Source organism: Camelus ferus, chromosome 18 (genome assembly GCF_009834535.1).
Source record: "Camelus ferus isolate YT-003-E chromosome 18, BCGSAC_Cfer_1.0, whole genome shotgun sequence".
In the NCBI taxonomy this organism is placed as follows: domain Eukaryota; kingdom Metazoa; phylum Chordata; class Mammalia; order Artiodactyla; family Camelidae; genus Camelus; species Camelus ferus.
This window is the reverse complement of record NC_045713.1, coordinates 18,623,802-18,640,339: the sequence shown is the minus strand read 5'-3', so window position 1 is coordinate 18,640,339 and position 16,538 is coordinate 18,623,802. Positions and strand designations below refer to the sequence as shown.

General features: G+C 52.9%; 2 protein-coding genes across 7 annotated transcripts in view; one reads left to right on the top strand and one right to left on the bottom strand.

Moving 5' to 3' along the window:
• Window positions 1–9,263, top strand: part of ITGAL (integrin subunit alpha L) — a 36,104-nt gene extending 26,841 nt beyond the window's left edge. For 3 of the 6 annotated variants that reach the window (XM_032460461.1, XM_032460460.1, XM_032460459.1), the window contains exons 25-32: window positions 677–752; window positions 3,548–3,661; window positions 3,862–3,918; window positions 4,011–4,109; window positions 4,482–4,577; window positions 5,317–5,427; window positions 6,268–6,427; window positions 9,118–9,263. In XM_032460461.1, coding sequence (XP_032316352.1) covers window positions 677–752; window positions 3,548–3,661; window positions 3,862–3,918; window positions 4,011–4,109; window positions 4,482–4,577; window positions 5,317–5,427; window positions 6,268–6,427; window positions 9,118–9,140 — 736 coding nt within the window. In that variant the 3' untranslated portion in view covers window positions 9,141–9,263. Of the gene's footprint in view, window positions 1–676; window positions 753–3,547; window positions 3,662–3,861; window positions 3,919–4,010; window positions 4,110–4,481; window positions 4,578–5,316; window positions 5,428–6,267; window positions 7,681–9,117 lie in introns of those variants that run through there. The other 3 variants (XM_006181510.3, XM_006181509.3, XR_004312685.1) reach the window with 2 other exon arrangements.
• Window positions 9,264–11,335: 2,072 nt separating this feature from the next.
• On the bottom strand, window positions 11,336–14,657 carry ZNF768 (zinc finger protein 768). The gene is made up of 2 exons (XM_032460452.1): window positions 13,718–14,657; window positions 11,336–13,425 (listed from the first exon to the last, which is right to left on the bottom strand). Exons 1-2 carry the CDS (start codon window positions 13,803–13,805, stop codon window positions 11,870–11,872), a joined length of 1,644 nt encoding a protein of 547 aa, XP_032316343.1. The 5' UTR covers window positions 13,806–14,657; the 3' UTR covers window positions 11,336–11,869.
• Between the last annotated feature and the right edge of the window lie 1,881 nt (window positions 14,658–16,538).

Sequence of the window (16,538 nt, the reverse complement as noted above, 5' to 3'; positions counted from 1 at the left end):
GGGAATAGGGGTTTGAACTGGTGTCTGGAGGATGAGGGGTTCGGATAAGAGCCAGGAAGGAAGGAGGACATTCTCATCAGAGAGACCGACATAGGGGAAGGCATGGAGGCAGCAAACACTGGGGCAGATCCAGGGAGCAGGAGGTAAGAAGGCTCAGCAGGTGGCAGATATGTGCCAGGAACAGGGGTAGGCAGACTGGGAAACAGGCGGGTCTAGACATGGGAGACTTTGGACCTGGCCCTTGTGAGCAGCAGGGAACCATTGATGGATTCTGAGGCGGTGCATGGCAGGATCAGAGAGTGATGCTAGGAAGGTTATTAAAAAGATGGGGTAGGAGTGTGAGCCAGAGGCTATCTAGGTGATGAGCAGTGGGGTCCAGAGTACAGTGGAGACCCTGGCGAGGTGGTGTCTAGTGGAGAGAACACGGCCCCAGAGGCCACCCACCTTTGTTCCAGTCCTGGTCCTCCACTGTGGGACTTTGGGCAGGCTGACCACTTCCATGAGCCTTAGTTTCCAAAGGGAAAGGGCAGAGTGGGGTAAGGATGACACAAGACGGTGCCGGTGCCATCCTTAGCACAGTGGCCAGCAACTCTGAGGCTTCCCCTGACCCAGGGCCCCCTGGGTGGCCGGGTTGCTCTCCTCCCCTCCTTCTGCCACTGCACCTCTCTCTCCACAGCCAGGAAAACTCCACGCTCTATGTCAGTTTCGCCCCCAAAGGCCCCAAGATCCACCAAGTCAAGCACATCTACCAGGTAGGAACCTCGATGTGAAAGGGTCCTTAGAGGTCATATGTTCAGCCCCATCATGGAGACCAAGGATGCAGAGGCCAACCGGACCCCGTCCAGTCCTCAGCAAGCCCCACCCTCCACCTTGTTCTGTGATCCCTTTTATATGGCTTCCCAGCCTCCCCGGAGACACTTCCAGTAGCTTCCATACTCACTAGCTCACCACCAGATAAATTATTTCTAGAATCACAGAACTTGAGAGCCAGAGGGGCTCTGAGAGAGAATTTAGTTTTTGGGGGGTTTTGTTTTTTGAAGTAGAAAGTTCAGATTTATTTTAAGATTCAGTTATGTAGACATTTCATCTTGTAATTGTGTTCACATTTTTTGGAGAGAATCTAGTTTTTATTCAAATATTTAATAAGCCAGAGTTCTAGTTTAGGTACTTTCACTGGGTTCTGGGGCAGCAGAAACTAAAACAGGGTCCCTGAGCACTCACCAAACCCAGATCTAAGCCTGGAGCTTTGTACACTCCACACCCACCCATAAGCGCCTGTAAGACAGGCCTCTTCATTCCCACTTTACAGAAGGGAAGTCCATGGCACAAATGGGTCACGTGACTTGCCCTGGTTACACAGCTCATACTGATTGCTTTGTATCAGTCTCCACTATGTCTGTCTCTCTTCCCACAGTGTCAGTGTCCCCCTTCCAAACGACAACTCTGAATTGTGTCCCTCTTGCTCCCCCCAGTGCAGCTGTCCCCGTTGTTGGCCACTGATCTCCCCTGGGATGTCTTCCTAGCATCCTTTTTTTGTCTTTTGATGGCTTTATTGAGATAGAATTCACATACCATACAATCTTCTCATTGAAAGTGTACAATTCAATGGCTTTAGTCTATTCACAAAATTGTGCAACCATCACCATAATCACTTTAGAACATTTTCATTACTCCAAAAAGAAACCCTGTACCTATTTGCAGTCATTCCTTCTTCCTCCCTCCCCCAGCACCTGGCAACCACTACTTTTGTCTCTATAGATTTGCCTGCCTTGGACATTATGTACAAAAGAGTCATAACATGTGGTCTTTGCTCCTGGATTCTTTCACTTAGGGTAGTATTTTCAGGGTTCACCCATGTTGTAGCATAGATCAGTATTTCATTCATTTTTATTGCCAAATAATATTCCTTTGTAAGATGGGCCACATTTGCTTTACGCATTCATTAATTGATGGACATTTGAGTTGTTTCCATTTTTTGGCTGTTAGGGATTATGCTGCTTGGACATTCCTGTACACTCTGTGTGTGGACATATGTTTTATTTCTCCTGGGTACATAACTAGGAGTACAGTTGCTCTTTTCAAAGCTTTGGTCTCAGGATGCTCTAAACCAAATTTATCATCTTCCCGTAAGCCAACATCTCCTTTGGTTTGCTTAGAGTCCTTTAAAAGCATTACCTTTTCCTTAACAAAACTTCCAAGCCTGGGTGAATTTCTCCTTCCTCTGTGCCAGGTCTCACTGCCTCCCCAAGCCCTGTTGCCTGTATCCTCTTCTCTCTTTTGACCTCGCTGCTGCTCAGACCAAGTTTCTCGTCTTCTTGCAGCTGGCTGTGGTACAGGCTCCCAGCTTCTTTCCATTCCTTGCCTGCAGTGGATGAATCCCCCTGGAGCCACCCCCGACCCCCACCCCCCCCCATCAGCTGCCTTCCAGGACTCTCCATGGCTTCGTCATGGGTACCCTAACTTCTGGCCCTTTGGCCTTCTGGGCCCCAAAATCTCATCCCAAGTCTGCTTTCCAGACTACTCTCCTGTCTGTCCTTCCCAGGCACGCAACCCTCCGGCCACATCACCCACCCCGCCCCCACCACGCTCTCTTAATTTCTTGCATTTTCTCTTCCTGGCTACGGTTGCCCATGTTCATCTGTTAATCTCCTCTCTACTTTTCACAGCTAAATTCAAATGCTGCCTTTGACATTAGGCTTTTTAAATTTAAATTGACCAACATCATTAAAGCATCCATAAGCGTTTGTTGAATGAGTAAATGATAGAACGCCTCAAATTGGTTATGTATTTTCCTGATTGACCTCCCTGAGATTCATTGGTGCTACTCCTGTGTCAGCCAGCCCCAGCACAGATAGCTCTTTTACATTAAAGGGACTTTTAAAAAGTTTCTTAAATTCAGTGCACTTGCCAAAATGCCTTTCCCAAACTGCATTGTGCAAACAATTTTTTTTATTGAAGTATAGTTGATTTACAATGTTGTGTTAGTTTCTGGTATACGGCAAAGTGATTCAGTTATACCTATATATTCTTTTTCATTATAGGTTATTACAAACTATTGAATATAGTTTTCTATGCTATACAGTAGGACCTTGTTGTTTATCTAATTTTTTGCATCTATCCATGTTAAATGTCATTCCTTCTTTCATTTATTCAAAAAATTATTTTTTTCGAGGCCCATTATGTGTGTCAGGCCACAGGGAATTGCAGGTGAAATGAGCCACAGCCCCCTCCCTCAAGCAGCTCAGTCTAGGGGGGACACACTAGGGTGCTGTGGGAGCCCCTGATGGCGAGGCTGTCCTGTCCTTGGGGAGTCGGGCAAACTTTCAGGGATGTTATTTGAGCAGTACCTTGCAGGGTGGGTGACAGCTAGCCACATAGAGGAAGCAGAGAAGCACATGAAACTCGCGCTGTAAGGTTGTGGTTGATCACTGTCCACTGTCTATGGAAGAGCAGGCCCTTGGGCCCCCAGCCAGGGAGGATTGGATCCAGGTTGGCAGTTGGGGTGGCCAGCATTCAGGGCTCTGCAGCACCCTGTCCTCTGTACCAGATGAAGATCCAGCCTTCTGGCTATGACCACAACATGCCCCCCCTGGAGGCCTTGGTTGGGGTACCACAGTCCCACAGCAAGGGGCCCATCACGCACAAGTGGCATGTGGAGATGGTGAGTGCTGCCCAGAGGAGGGAAGGGTGCCCAGGTGTGCGGGGTGAGCTCATAACGGGGACAGACATGTGGGGAATAGAATGAGGATGGTTGAGTCCTCCCAGGGCCAGTGGGAGAGAACTGGGAAGCAGGATGGTATCTGGGGAGTAGGGAGGGATGCCAGCTCTGGACTAACTGAAGATCTGCCTCATCCTTCCTAGGAGCCTCCTGTCACCTGCCACCTTGAGACTGAGGAGAGTCTGCCCAATGTGGCTGAGGTGTGGGCGCGTGAACTAAGAAATCAGGGGGCTGGGCAGCATGCAGGTGGGAAAAGGCCTCCCTGACCCCCTGTTTTCCGTCTTCCTATCAGCCTTGTGTGCTTGAAGCCCAGTTCCGCTGCCCCTTTGTCTTCAAGGAGGAGATCCTTGTCCAAGTGATCGGGACGGTGGAGCTGGTGGGGGAGATCAAGGTAGCACCTGCAGGGGGGACTGACTTCTAAGTGGTTGGGGGTGGGCTTCCCCACCAGATAATCTCCCTGCATTTTTTGTTCGTTCTTGAGGAAATAGCTCTGATGTTTACCCAGTTGCAGATGAAAGAGAACCACAATTTGTTGAAAACTCACAGGATTGTTTTCAAGGACCGATGGATAGTTCTTTTATGTTCTCTGTAGGGATAATGTCCTGCCAACAGAGGGCGTTGGCGCGTTCCACCGGTCTTGGAGAGAACTGAGAGAGATGGCGCACCCACTGGGACCCATTCTCCTCTGCCTCTCCCCGGTGGAGTTGAGCTGGGGGGTGGCAGTTCCCCCTGACCCTGACGCCTGCGCCTCCCCCTCCCACAGGCCTCCTCCACGTTCAGCCTCTGCACCTCCCTCTCCGTCTCCTTCAACAGCAACAGGCACTTCCACCTCCATGGCAGCAATGCCTCCCTGGCCCAGGTATCTCTCTACCTCCTTGGAAGGCCCAGGAACAGAGGGCAGCAGAGGGATTGGAGGAAGCCCACGGCAGGGCTAGGAGAGCTGGAGCTGGGGATGGGAGAAAGTTTGGGCTTAGCGCTGTGAGACCATCCCCACAGCCAGAGCCATCAGCCTTGGCGCAGGCTTTCATGGAAGCTGTGAGTTCCCTGCCACCGCTGGTGGGCTAGCAGAACACAAGGTCGCCTGTAGGAGATGTGTCAGATAAAGATCAACTTGATGGCAGCTCAGCCAAGGGGCACTCCCCACCCCACCCCCAAGCAGGGCATGATGGGAACACAGAGGGAGTAGCACGTGCTGGGCCCAGAGTTGAGGGGTGGGGGGCAAGGCAGGTTTAAGGGCAGGAAGCTCAGAGCAGGAGAAGGGAGGTTGCAACTAAAGAGGTAAGCAGAAGCCAGATTCTAGAAGGTTTTCCGGGCTGAGCTGGGATTCTGGCATGTGGGGCTGATGGAAGACGTTTAAAGGCTTACTCAGGGAGGCCGTGGTGCATGTTTGCCATTCATTCCGGTGGCTGCGTGGTGAGGTGTATGGGGAGAGGGATGGTCTGGGCTGGAACCCCATGTCGTGACACAGTCCAGATGGGAAATGAGAAGACCTAGGGATTGAGGCCAGATGCACAAGGAATGTTAGGGGTGGGATGTTAGGGAGACATCCTAACAGGGCGTGGTTCCCTGCCCCCCACCCCGCCTCTCCTCTCCCCCAGGTCGTCATGAAGGTCGACGTTGTGTATGAGAAGAAAATGTACCATCTCTACGTGCTGAGCGGTGTCGGGGGGCTGTTGTTACTGTTCCTGATTTTCATAGTGCTGTACAAGGTACGAGTTTCTGGGAGAAACAAACACCCGGTCAGGTTGGGGAAAGCAGAACCAGCAGGAGTCAGAGCAGAATACCAAGATGAGGGGCGTGAAAGTCAGAAGGGTCCTCAGCCTACTCTTCTTCTACAGATTAGGCTAGAGAGGCCCCAGGAGCAAGCAAACTCTAACCCCAACCCCTCAACCAAGCACTGGCAGAGCCAGACCTGGGTACCCCGGGTGAGGAAGAAAAAGGAGCCTCCACCGTATCAAGAGCCAGGCACTGGGATACAGACACGCAGACCACACCCGCGGTCCCAGCCTTTGTGGGGCTCACAGTCTATGGGGGACACTGACACAAACGTGATGGGGGCTACACTAGGGGGCCTTTGTGCCCCAGGACCTGTAACACAGGAGCCTAACTCAGCCTGTGGGAGTCTAGGAAGGTCTCTCAAGAGACATGGCCTTTCCGTTGGGATTTGAAGGATGAGAGGGAGCTAACCAGGTGCGGGGCAGCTGTTCCACATAAAAAACTTGAATATTCCAGAAAAGGGAACATAGAAAAGTCAAGTTTCTCCCTATTGCATTCCCAGGAGGTTGTCCTTAACAACCATTTGGTTCATATTCCTCCAGGTTCTAATCTAAGGAATGAACTAACTATTAAAAATACAGGTTTTTAACATATTGCCAAGAAGCTGGTGTGGCAGATACCCTCACCCCATCCCTAGCACGGACGCCACCTGTCTGTGGCACATGTAACTTGTCCACATAAATGGTGCTTTCATATTTTGCTGGGGCTGCCTGGTCCAAAGTGCTCTGGGGACTTTTTGCTTACTCAAGTTTTGTCTTGAAAACAACCTACAGGTTGGCTTCTTCAAACGGAACCTGAAGGAGAAAATGGAGGGGACTGGAGATGCTTCAGATGAAACCCCTGGAGAGGACGCTGGGCAGCCGGCGTCTGGGGAAGAGGCCGGGGACCCCGGCTGTCTGGAGCCGCTCCATGAGGAAGAGGCCCAGGACGGAGGTAGCAATGACTGAGGTGCAGGCCTGCTGCAAAGGGCCCAGGACTGGACTCGGGTGCCTGGTGCTAGCCTGCCTCTACCTGAATTTCACTATGTGTCCTCGGGCAAGTCACTGCCCCTCCATAGGCCTCAGTTTTTCTCTCTTGAACATGGGCTCATTCCTGCCTGCCTCCTTTGCAGGCTTGGGGTGAGGATCCGCTGAGGCATGGGCCAGGAAAGCCACAGAGGAGAGGCCTCGTAATTATCAGATGGCCCTGCCTTCCACCGGCCCCTCTTACTTTCCTCCCCTGGAAGAGAACATCTGATCTAAATCTGGAGACACTGTAACCTCAGGACCTAGTGACTCTCTGGGCCCTCACATCCACCTGCCCTCGGATGTCCGCAGAGGCCTCAGACACCCAGAACCTTGCCCTGCGTTCTCTCCTGCCTGTAATCCTGTCAGCTTTCAGTTCTACCGCCAGAGAGCGAATCTCATCCGTGTCACTATATTGCTCCTGCAAACCCCTTGCCCTTTGGCTAACAACCAAATTCCTTAATACGCCTTCCAAAATCTGCAAAACTAGGCCCTGTTTCCTTCCCAGCCTCTTCTAGAGACATCCCACCTCCCTTTCCAAGCCCCACTTACACCAGCTTTTCTCACTTGCCACGCTCCTTCCTGGCTTACTGTCTTCACCTAGCCTGCTCTTTCTGCCTGGAACATTCCTCCTACCTCTTTTTCCTAGCTAACTCGCTCTCAGCCTTCAGCTCTCAGCTCACACATAACTTCCTCAGGGCAGCCCCTTAACCCCAACTCAGTTGGGTTCCCATGTTACACAAGCTTACACTAACCTGCACTTGTCCCACACAGCACAGATCATATTTGTTCATTGTTAAGTGATATACTTAATATCCGTCTCTGAAATTAGACAGTGAACTCCATGAGGGTAGGGTTTGTTCACCTGGGGACCCCTGGTGATGTCACACTGCCAGACACATAGTAAGTGCTTGACCCAACTTCACTGAATTAGTGAGGGTGCCTGTGGGAAGATAAAGAAAACAGTTTGGATGGACCCCTGGCAGCCCCATCCTTCAGGGCTGTCTTCCCCAGGCGCCTGACCCCTCACCCCACATCCCCCACTGGGACCTCATCACATCCCACAGTGGCCCCCACTGGCACACTGTGAGCTCAAGGATGGAAACTGGCCTTTCACCTGGCTCCCAATGCCAAGCACAGTGCTTGCATTTATTTACCAAATAAATATGAGATTCTGCCCAATTTTGTGATTTTGTTTTTTGTGTGTGCAACATTGAGCCTGGCTCAATTAAATGAACATCTCCTTCTCGACTCTTCCATTAAGTGGGACCAAAACAGTGAGGTCTTTTTCCTTTCCTTTCTTTCTTCATCTTCTTCTATTTTTTTTTTTTTTTTATGTTGTTGTTGCCATGATGATCCTCAGAGACTAACCTGTACCTGACATTGTAGATTATTTCAAAAGAAGCAGTGAGGCACAGAAACTGAGAAAAGGTTAGGGGGCATTGATAATTTATGAAGCTAGGAGAATAGACCCGCCCTGACCACCCCCCTTAAAATTTTCATTTTTGAATTGAGGTATAGTCTATTTATGGCCCCCTCCCCACCTCCCACCCCCTTTTTTTTAAAGCAATGGTTGGAAGGCCTTGACCCTGAACATCTCCTTTAGACGGGACCGAGGGGACTAGTTACTGCTGCCCTCTTGTGGCCAGTAGGACCCTAGGGTGGGGCGGTGTAGGGGGGTGACTATTGAGTAACTGTAAGGCCATCTCCTGTCCAGTACTGGGAGGTGAGAAGCAACATTTGGTCCCCTGGCAGTGATCTTTGATGGCTCCCTTCTGCCTGCCAGGGAGTAACCGAACATTCCCTAGTTGGGCACACAAAGCCAAGAACAGTCTTCCAAAGCCTGCTGGCCTCTCCAACCTCCTCAACCCTCTTCAGGTCCATCCCCTAAGGAACCATGTGGCTAGCTCCAAGGGAGACATCAGGAAGGAATAAGTGAGGCCCATTTTCCTAGAGAGGGGAAAAAATATTTTGACCATCAGAAATATCACAGAACTGCTAAAAGTACACAAAATGTTCTGTAAGGCTTGCGAAGCGTAAGTCACTCATGAGGGATTTCTTGAGCACTTTGTGTCTGGCCCTGTACTGAGTCTGAGGACACAGCAGTGAACACGACACACACATCCCTGCCCTCAGGGAGCTTCACTTCAGTGGGAAAACAGAGCGAAAAAGTAGAAATGGGATTCCAGGTAGCCATAGGGCCGCAAAGAAAATGAAACAGGAGAAGGAGTTGTAGGGTGACGGAGGGGGCCCCCTTACCTAGGTAGTCAGGAAAGTCTCTCTGAGGAGGTGATAGTCTGTGACATGAGAAAAAAAGTGAATATTTTCATCAAGGTTGGAAGCAAAACACAGAAAATCTGGGAGGTTTGTTTCAGGAACAGACCAGCCATTAATGGCCTGGGAATCTCTCGCCCAACTCACTTAAGAGCTCCTGTGCTTGAACACCTACGTGTCCTTTCCGCCTCTGTGTCTTCACACACGCTCTTCCCTTTGCAGGCCCGTCCACTTCCACCTCTTTTCTGTTCTTTAAAATCTCTCTACTTCAAAGTACTTCAAAGCTGTTTTCATCCCCCCAGTTTCTGGACAAAAGGACCCATTCCACCATCATTTTGTTTACAGCTCACTGGGGCACATTACCCTGACTGTGTGGGCCCCTCTCTCAAGACGAGGAGGATCTGGAAGGCAGGACTCGGGCCTCACTCACATGTGTTACCAACACCGACCCTTCACCAGGGCTGGCACCAAGGAAATTCAATAAAGGTTTGATTCAGTGGACCTCAGAGGTAAATGAGTTGTTGGTTTCATCCACTTGAAAGTGAAAATGGAGACAACTTTATAACATAAGAGCAGTCACGCCCACATTCCACACAAGCCATCAGAGTGATGACATATGTCATCCCCTGTAGTGCAGCTTCTAGAAAACACTCTTCTTTATGGAAGAGAGTGAAAAAGTAAATGACATCTTAGTATCATTAGGAAAATGATCAAAACCCAGTGAGTCCTAGGAGGGAATCCAGGCTCTGCCACTTCCTAGCTGTGTCACATGGGGCAATTTCCTTATGCTCTCTGGGATTCATTTCTTTATCTATAAAACAAGAATAATAGGTGTCTGTGCCTCAGAGCTGCTCTGAGCATTAAATAAGTGTAAACCGCTTAGCGCTGTATAAGTGCTAATGGTGGTGGATTAGAAATGGTAGTTCTGTTGTGCAGGAGGGTGTAGTAAACCCAGCAGGCTGACTGCAAGTCAGGAGACTTGGTACTGAGCCCTGATCTTAGGGAAGACACATGTCCTTTCTGGGTTTGGTCGGCTCCGCCTGGGATCTGAAGGTATCTCAGGAGCTGTCTTGAAGAACGGGTTAGGGGCTGAACAGCTGAGTCCCCATCCTCATTTGAACTGATCTTAAATAGGCTACTTTATCAATTAAGCACCACAGGCACCGTGCCCAGGGCCACCTACAGATGTGTGGGAGCCAAAGAAAAAATTCAACTCCAAAATAAGGAGATTAAATTGTATAATTGAAATAAATGTTGAAGTAAATGTCTACAAGTATCGTATCATGTCACGCAGTCAAATGCAGTTCTGTTCAACATTTATCATTACATATATGAACTATATTAAATGTGGGAGTCGGAGTATTTTAATATTTGAAATTATGTGTGGTTGGGTGTCTGCACAAAAATGTGCATAAAGCTTACAAAGGTCCTTAAGAGATCATGAGATTTCATTTGAAAAATAATGTTCTACGCCCAAAATAATTTAAACTTTGAAAACCACTAAATACACCAAACTGTACTGAACTACATGATCTTCAGGGGCCCTTTCTGGAGTTTGCAGATCATGAGAAGCTGGACTGAAATGTACTTAAGAGAGGTTATTTGCTCTTGACAAGTTAAAGGCCCTGTTGATGGGCATGGGGCCAGGGGTGATGTCAGGATCCTGAAGCCCAAGAGGCCTTATGGAGCAATGACTCCCCACCCACCCTGTGTGGCCCAGCTGCTGGGGGCAGGCGGAGCCAGGCGTACATGTGGTGTGAATGTCTCCTCCACAGGGCACCGTCCGGCCCTTAGGATGTGTTCGAGAAGTGCCCTGCACCTGGGTAATTTCCCTGAAGTGTGGCCTATCTTCCTCAGCTAAGGTCACGATCGGCCACACCCCAGAACCCCCCAGACTCACTGATGGCACCAACTCCCCATCGTTTCCTGAGGAGCCAAGTGTTGGGAGGGCTGAGGCTCAGATGGGAACAGAGAGTAGGATAAAGATGGGGTGGGAACAAGGTATCCTAAAAAGGAGGTGGGGCTGTGACACATCAGGGCCAGGCTGGGGAGAGGGTCTTAAGGACTGAAGTTGTCCAGTCTTCACACTAGGTCCGGTAGGTCCCTACCATGGGTGGGGTTGAAACTGCAGACACTCCCTGTAATTCTGGTCAGTCGGAGTGTGTGCAGAGGGGTGGCTCAAGGTTCCAGCTGGGGGACCAAGGGGGACAGCATAGCTGGGTGCTAGGAGCCAGGGAGAGCTGGAACACAGGCTCCAGGCCTGGAGATGAGAATCAGGGTCTGTTTTCTGGCCCAAGGACAGACTCTTGCATTTGGGAACAGGGATCTCCACAAAGTTGAGAGCCTTCTCACAGCTGCACTAAACCCTCTGTGCCACATTCAAAGCATGGCACATGAACTTGAACAGATGTAGGCAAATCGTGTCTCCCGAGCCTCAGATTCTAAGATTCCAATGAAACACTGAATAAAAAAACACTTGCCAGACAAGGCCTGGCTAGAGTTATGATCCAGCGTCTCCACTGCCCAGGGTACTAGCCATGCACACACTTCAAGGACAAGTCTCTTTTACCACATAAAGGTTTTTATTGAACTCAAATTCAGGGGTTCCAAAGCCTGAGGAAGACAAGGGAGGCTGGGGTTTGCACTCAGAAGACAGGCCCCACTTTGGGGCCCCATTCCCTGCCCCACCTACCCTTACCCCTTCCTGACTCAACGAGGGTCTCAGTAGCTACCAGTCTAAGCTACCCACTCTAATTAAGTAACCCGACCCCTCCCTCCCCCCACCCCCATCTAGCACATTGCCAAGCCAGGCATCCAGCAAGGGGCATGCTGCTGCTAAGGCCAGCTCTCTGCTGACCTTTTCTGGATCTCTCCCAGAGCCTCCGGCTGCCAGCTTGGCCTCCCTCCAACCCCTCTTCATAGCCCATTTCCCATAAGTCTCCAGGGCATGTCACTTCCTCCACCCTGGCCCCCTCTTCTCCTAGAATCCTCAATTCCTTTCTCCTCCAACGTTTCCATTATTCTTTCTCAGGGTTTCTCTAGCTCCCCGTCCCCTTCTCTTCTGCCCACCACCTCCCCCACCCGACAGGGCCCCAGGTCAGCGGCGGCCAGCCGCATGGGTCCGCTGGTGGCGGATGAGGTCAGAGCTCTGAGAGAAGGCCTTTCCACAGTCATCGCACTTGTAGGGCCGCTCCCCGCTGTGGACCCGGTGATGCTGCAGCAGCGTGGAAGAGCGGCAGAAGCCCTTGCCGCACACAGCACACCTGTAGGGCCGCTCGCCGGTGTGGGAGCGCTGGTGCTGAATCAGCGTGGAGGAGCGATTGAAGGTCTTGCCGCAGTCGGGGCAGCTGTAGGTGCGGCCTGGCAGGTGGGTGCGGGCATGGATGGCCAGCACCGAGCTCTGGCCAAAGCGCTTGCCGCACTCGGGGCACTTGAAGGGCTTCTCGCGGGCATGGCTGCGGGCATGGGGGATAAGTGCCGAGCGCTGGGAGAAGCTCTTGCCACAGATGCCACAGCTGAAGGGCCTTTGCCCGGTGTGCACCCGCTGGTGACTACGCAGGGATGAGTTCTGGCTGTAGCACTTGCCACATTCGGGGCAGCTGTAGGGCCGCTCATGGCTGTGCGTGCGTTGGTGCCGCAGGAGGTAGGAGCTGTCGCCGAAGGCCTTGCCGCAGTGCGGGCACTTGTAGGGCTTCTGACCAGAGTGGGTGCGCTGGTGGCGAAGCAGGTAAGAGCTGTCAGCGAAGGCCTTGCCGCAACGGGGACACTTGTAGGGCCGCTCGCCCGTGTGGGTGCGCTGGTGTTTGATGAGGTCAGAGCTCTGGGAGAAGGCCTTGCTGCAGACCTCACATTTATAGGGCTTCTCACCCGTGTGGATGCGCTGGTGCTGGATCAGGGTGGAGCCCCGCCCAAAGCTCTTCCCACAGATGCCACAGATGTTAGGCCGCGGACCCTGCCCACCCCTGGCCCGGCCACCCCGTCGGCCTGGACCACGAAGGGTCCCTGTCAGGCCTAGGGGATTCTGGAGCATCTCAAACTGGGGTGTAGTCAGAAGGGCCCCTGTGGGCATCTCAAAAGGTGGCCCTAGGGGCAGGCCCTCCGTGGGCTGCTCCCCAAACCCCTGGGTGAAGGAGTCCAACGGATGGACTCCCAGGGGGATGCTCAACGGATTCTTTTCCTCAGGATTCAGAAGCATCTCTGCACCTCCCTGGAATTTGGAACTTCGAGCTTCAAATTCAGGGTTTTGGGTTTTGAACTCAGGATTCTGGGGTTCAAATCCAGGGCTCTGGGATTCATACCTGGAGCTTTGAGATTCATATCCAGGGCTCTTGGGTTCATACCCAGGGCTCTTGGGTTCATACCCAGGGCTTTGGGGCTCATACCTAGGGCTTTGGGGTTCAAACTCAGGACTTTGAGAATCTGATTCAGGGCTTCTGGGTGCAAATTCAGGGCTTGGGGGCACAAATCTAGGGCTTCGGGACTCAAAACCTGGGCTTTCAGGCTCAAACCTGGGGCTTTGGGGTTCAAACTCTGGGCTTTGGGGTTCAAACCCAGGGCTCTGGGGTTCGAGCCCAAAAGGTATCTCTTCGACCTCATAGTCCCCAGAGTCTTCTTGCTGAGAAATTTCCTCTTCCTCTTTCTCACTCATGTTGCCTGCAGGATCAGAGAATTACAGAAAACCCAGATTTGTGTGGTACCTGGAAGGTCATTGGGTTCCCCCACCGTTAGGTGACACAAACCTTTCCCTCCTCCTCAAGCAGGGTCGCTGGCCCTTGGACAAGTGCTGAAATTCCCACCTCCCCCTCAGCAAACCCAGGATACCAGGTCCCCGCCCCCGCCTCCGTCAAGACCCAGGTGTCCAAGCCCCCGGCTCTTCCCCTCCCACCACTACAGCCCCCGCTCCCGCTCCCAGGCACACTCCTCGGAGGAGCGCTCCCTCCCTCACCTTTGAGGGACCCTTCAGGGCTCCCCATTTCGTCAGGACTTTGCACATCCCGGGGCTCGAGGCCCCACGGCGACGCCTCCCGTTCCATCCCCGCCGGCTCCCAGTGCGGCGGCGGCGGCGATGGCGGACGATCCTGAGACCCGGCCTGAGCGCCCTGCGACCCGGGCCCTCGCCGCTCGCCCACTCAGCGCCGCCCAGGGTACCCGGCTGCCCAGCCACGGCCCCAGAGGCCGGACGTCTTGACCCTGGGCCTCTCCAGCCCGCCGGGCCCCTCCCCTACCCGCGGCCCCGCCCCCACCCACAAGGTCTTGGCTTGCCCTGGGGTCCTCGCAGGCCCCCACGCGTCGTAGCCTCGGAGATGAGGGGCTTCACGACTTGCCTTGGCGCCCCCGGATACCGCTCCCCGCCCGAGACCCCGCCGTCTGGCCCCCCAGCCCCAGGCTGGGCTGCGGCTGGCCGACCCCCTCCCCTCCACACAGGAAGTGTCCGTCCGCGGCCAGTTTCCCCCGCTGGCTAGCGCCGCGGCCTCTCTAGGAGCGGCTGGAGGTGGAAACTCGTTGGCATTAACCCTGGGCTGGATGGCCCTGGCGTCGAGGTAGGGGAGGACGAGGCGCCCTGGAGCCGGCGGGAGAGGCTGGGGCAGTTTGTGTGCCTATGTCCTAGGTCTCCGTCCGCCCGGGGGCCTATCTCTCCGTCTCCCGGGCCCTGCGTCCGTCAATGCCTGTGGCCAAGGGCGAGGCAACAAGAGAGACCAAGGTCAGCGAGAAGGAGCGACGCTTCCCGGCGCCAGCGAGGGCGGTGTCTAGCTCTCCTGCCCTCCAGGGCCTTGGTGTCAGCTCTGGCTGAGCCTCGGCAACCTGGACGGACCCCACCCCCAGCTTGGGCTCATCGAGTCTCCTGAGTCAGGGGCCCCCCTCCTCGAACTCCACTCCCCTACACCGGCGCGCCCACCCCAACTCCTCCTGGCCCCCTCCCCTCGCTGCTTCTCCTAATCTCCACCCTTCCCCCCTAGGGGAGGGCTAGGATCGTTGCCAAGGAAACAGCCCGCCTCTGGTTTCCAGCGGCACCGCCCCTACCCCCAGGGAGCTCAGCGATTGGTCGGTGGAGCTCGTGCTCTCACCGTCCCGCCTCCTCCCACTACACCAACTGCTAGGCGTTAACAGTCGCCGGGGAACGCGAGGCACCTTTCTGATTGGTTGCAGGCTTCTCAGGCCGGTTCCACCTCCACCGTGCTCCAGAAGTGCCTGCCGGAGGAGTGGGAGGCGGGGTCCCTGGCTTTTCCCTTCTAGTTGGACCTGTGCTTTCAGACCTTTTCCCGCCCCCATTTACCCTTCATTGTGTTTTATCTTTCTGAAGAATGAAAGCCAAAGGATCTGAGGACAGACACCCTTTTCCCTCTGTCTCTCCCCACACTCTCCTTCCCAGCACTTCCCTTCTTACCACAGGTTCCATGTGCGGAAGGGGCCACTAGAGGGGATCCTGCCCCAGAGAGAAGGCTGCTTCCTTTTCTGTTACCCCGCCGTCCCCAAAGCCTGAGTTTAACTCAATCCCACGGAGCCTTAGTCCCTGGTTCCTGGATTTTCTCACAGGGAGGCAAGTATCCTATCAGAATTCCTTCAGGTGAGGGTAATAAGAGTTTGGGAGGGGAAGTGGACAGAGAGAGAACCATCTGGACTTAAAGGCTAAAAACTCTCCAGTCCTGTCTGACTTGGATAGAGGCTTGTAGAGGAAGGGAACCTGAGAAGCACTGCTGTAGGTGCAGCTTTAAATCAGGAAAAAAGTGACCCTGGAAAGACGATTTAATAGGATCCAATTCTTGTCCTTTTTCTACACTTGCTGCTGAAACTAGTTGGTAGTGTTCCTGACAATGTGCCAAATTCTCCCTGTGGGAGTTGATGCAAGAGCCATAGATTGTGTTTTCCTGTTGCCTTCCCATAAAAATGAAGGGAGGAAACTGCTTAGGAGGAAAGATGACATCTTCCATTCTCCTGAAAAGAGGTGAGAGCAAGCATTTGGAGAATTCCAAGTGGTAAAAGGCTGGAGAGAAGCAATCTCAGTAGAGGCTTACCAATAGACTCACAGACAAATATCTTCATACGAAAAGTGCACTGACTACGGGAAGAGCTGCACCTGGAGTCCCCCGCATCCCCAAAGTACACAAATGAGAGACAGACGTCTCCTTCATGAGACACTTTTCTCTGACTTCCAACCTACTTGCCCACCAGAGAATTCACACAGGAGAGTAGCAGTCACCTGCAAAGTGTGTGGCAAGCCCTCCAGCCCCAGCTCTAACATGGTCTGCTGCCTGCACTCTTCATAGTATGGGCCACAAGCCCCACGTGGAGCATTAAGTTGGGCCATGGCTTCAGTCTGCTCTGGCACTAGAATTTCCATGTGGAAATTCAGTCTTCGTGTCTAGAGGAAAAGAGTAGCCAACTTTCAGGCAGCCTCCTCCAACACCAGTCCTCTCTATACAGTTGGCCTTCGAGAGGCAGCCAGCCTCTGCCTGCCACATAGCCATAGCAGTGACAGACTCAAAGTACAAGGAAGCCTCTGATGAGAGCTCGAACTTGACCCAGTGTGTGTCCTGAGAGGCAGCCACTTTATTCACAGCTTCATCCCCTGGTGTGCAGCAGCACTGGGGCAGATTCAATGTGCAGCCAAGGTTTATGGTCTGGTCAACTTGGCCCACACTTGAGAGAGAGCCCTAACAAAGGTTCTCAGTGTGAGAGGGGCTCCTGTGTGAACTGCTTCCTCCCTGTATGCAAAGGATAAGCCCTCTAAGAGGCCTTCTGTCAGATGCTATGAGAGCTGCCCCTGT

Coding starts and splice junctions, on each gene's coding strand:
- ZNF768 (XM_032460452.1), bottom strand. CDS start 13,805: ATGGAACGGGAGGCGTCGCCGTGGGGCCTCGAGCCCCGGGATGTGCAA. Junction 13,426..13,717: donor CCCTGAAGGGTCCCTCAAAG/GTGAGGGAGGGA, acceptor CTGATCCTGCAG/GCAACATGAGTGAGAAAGAG.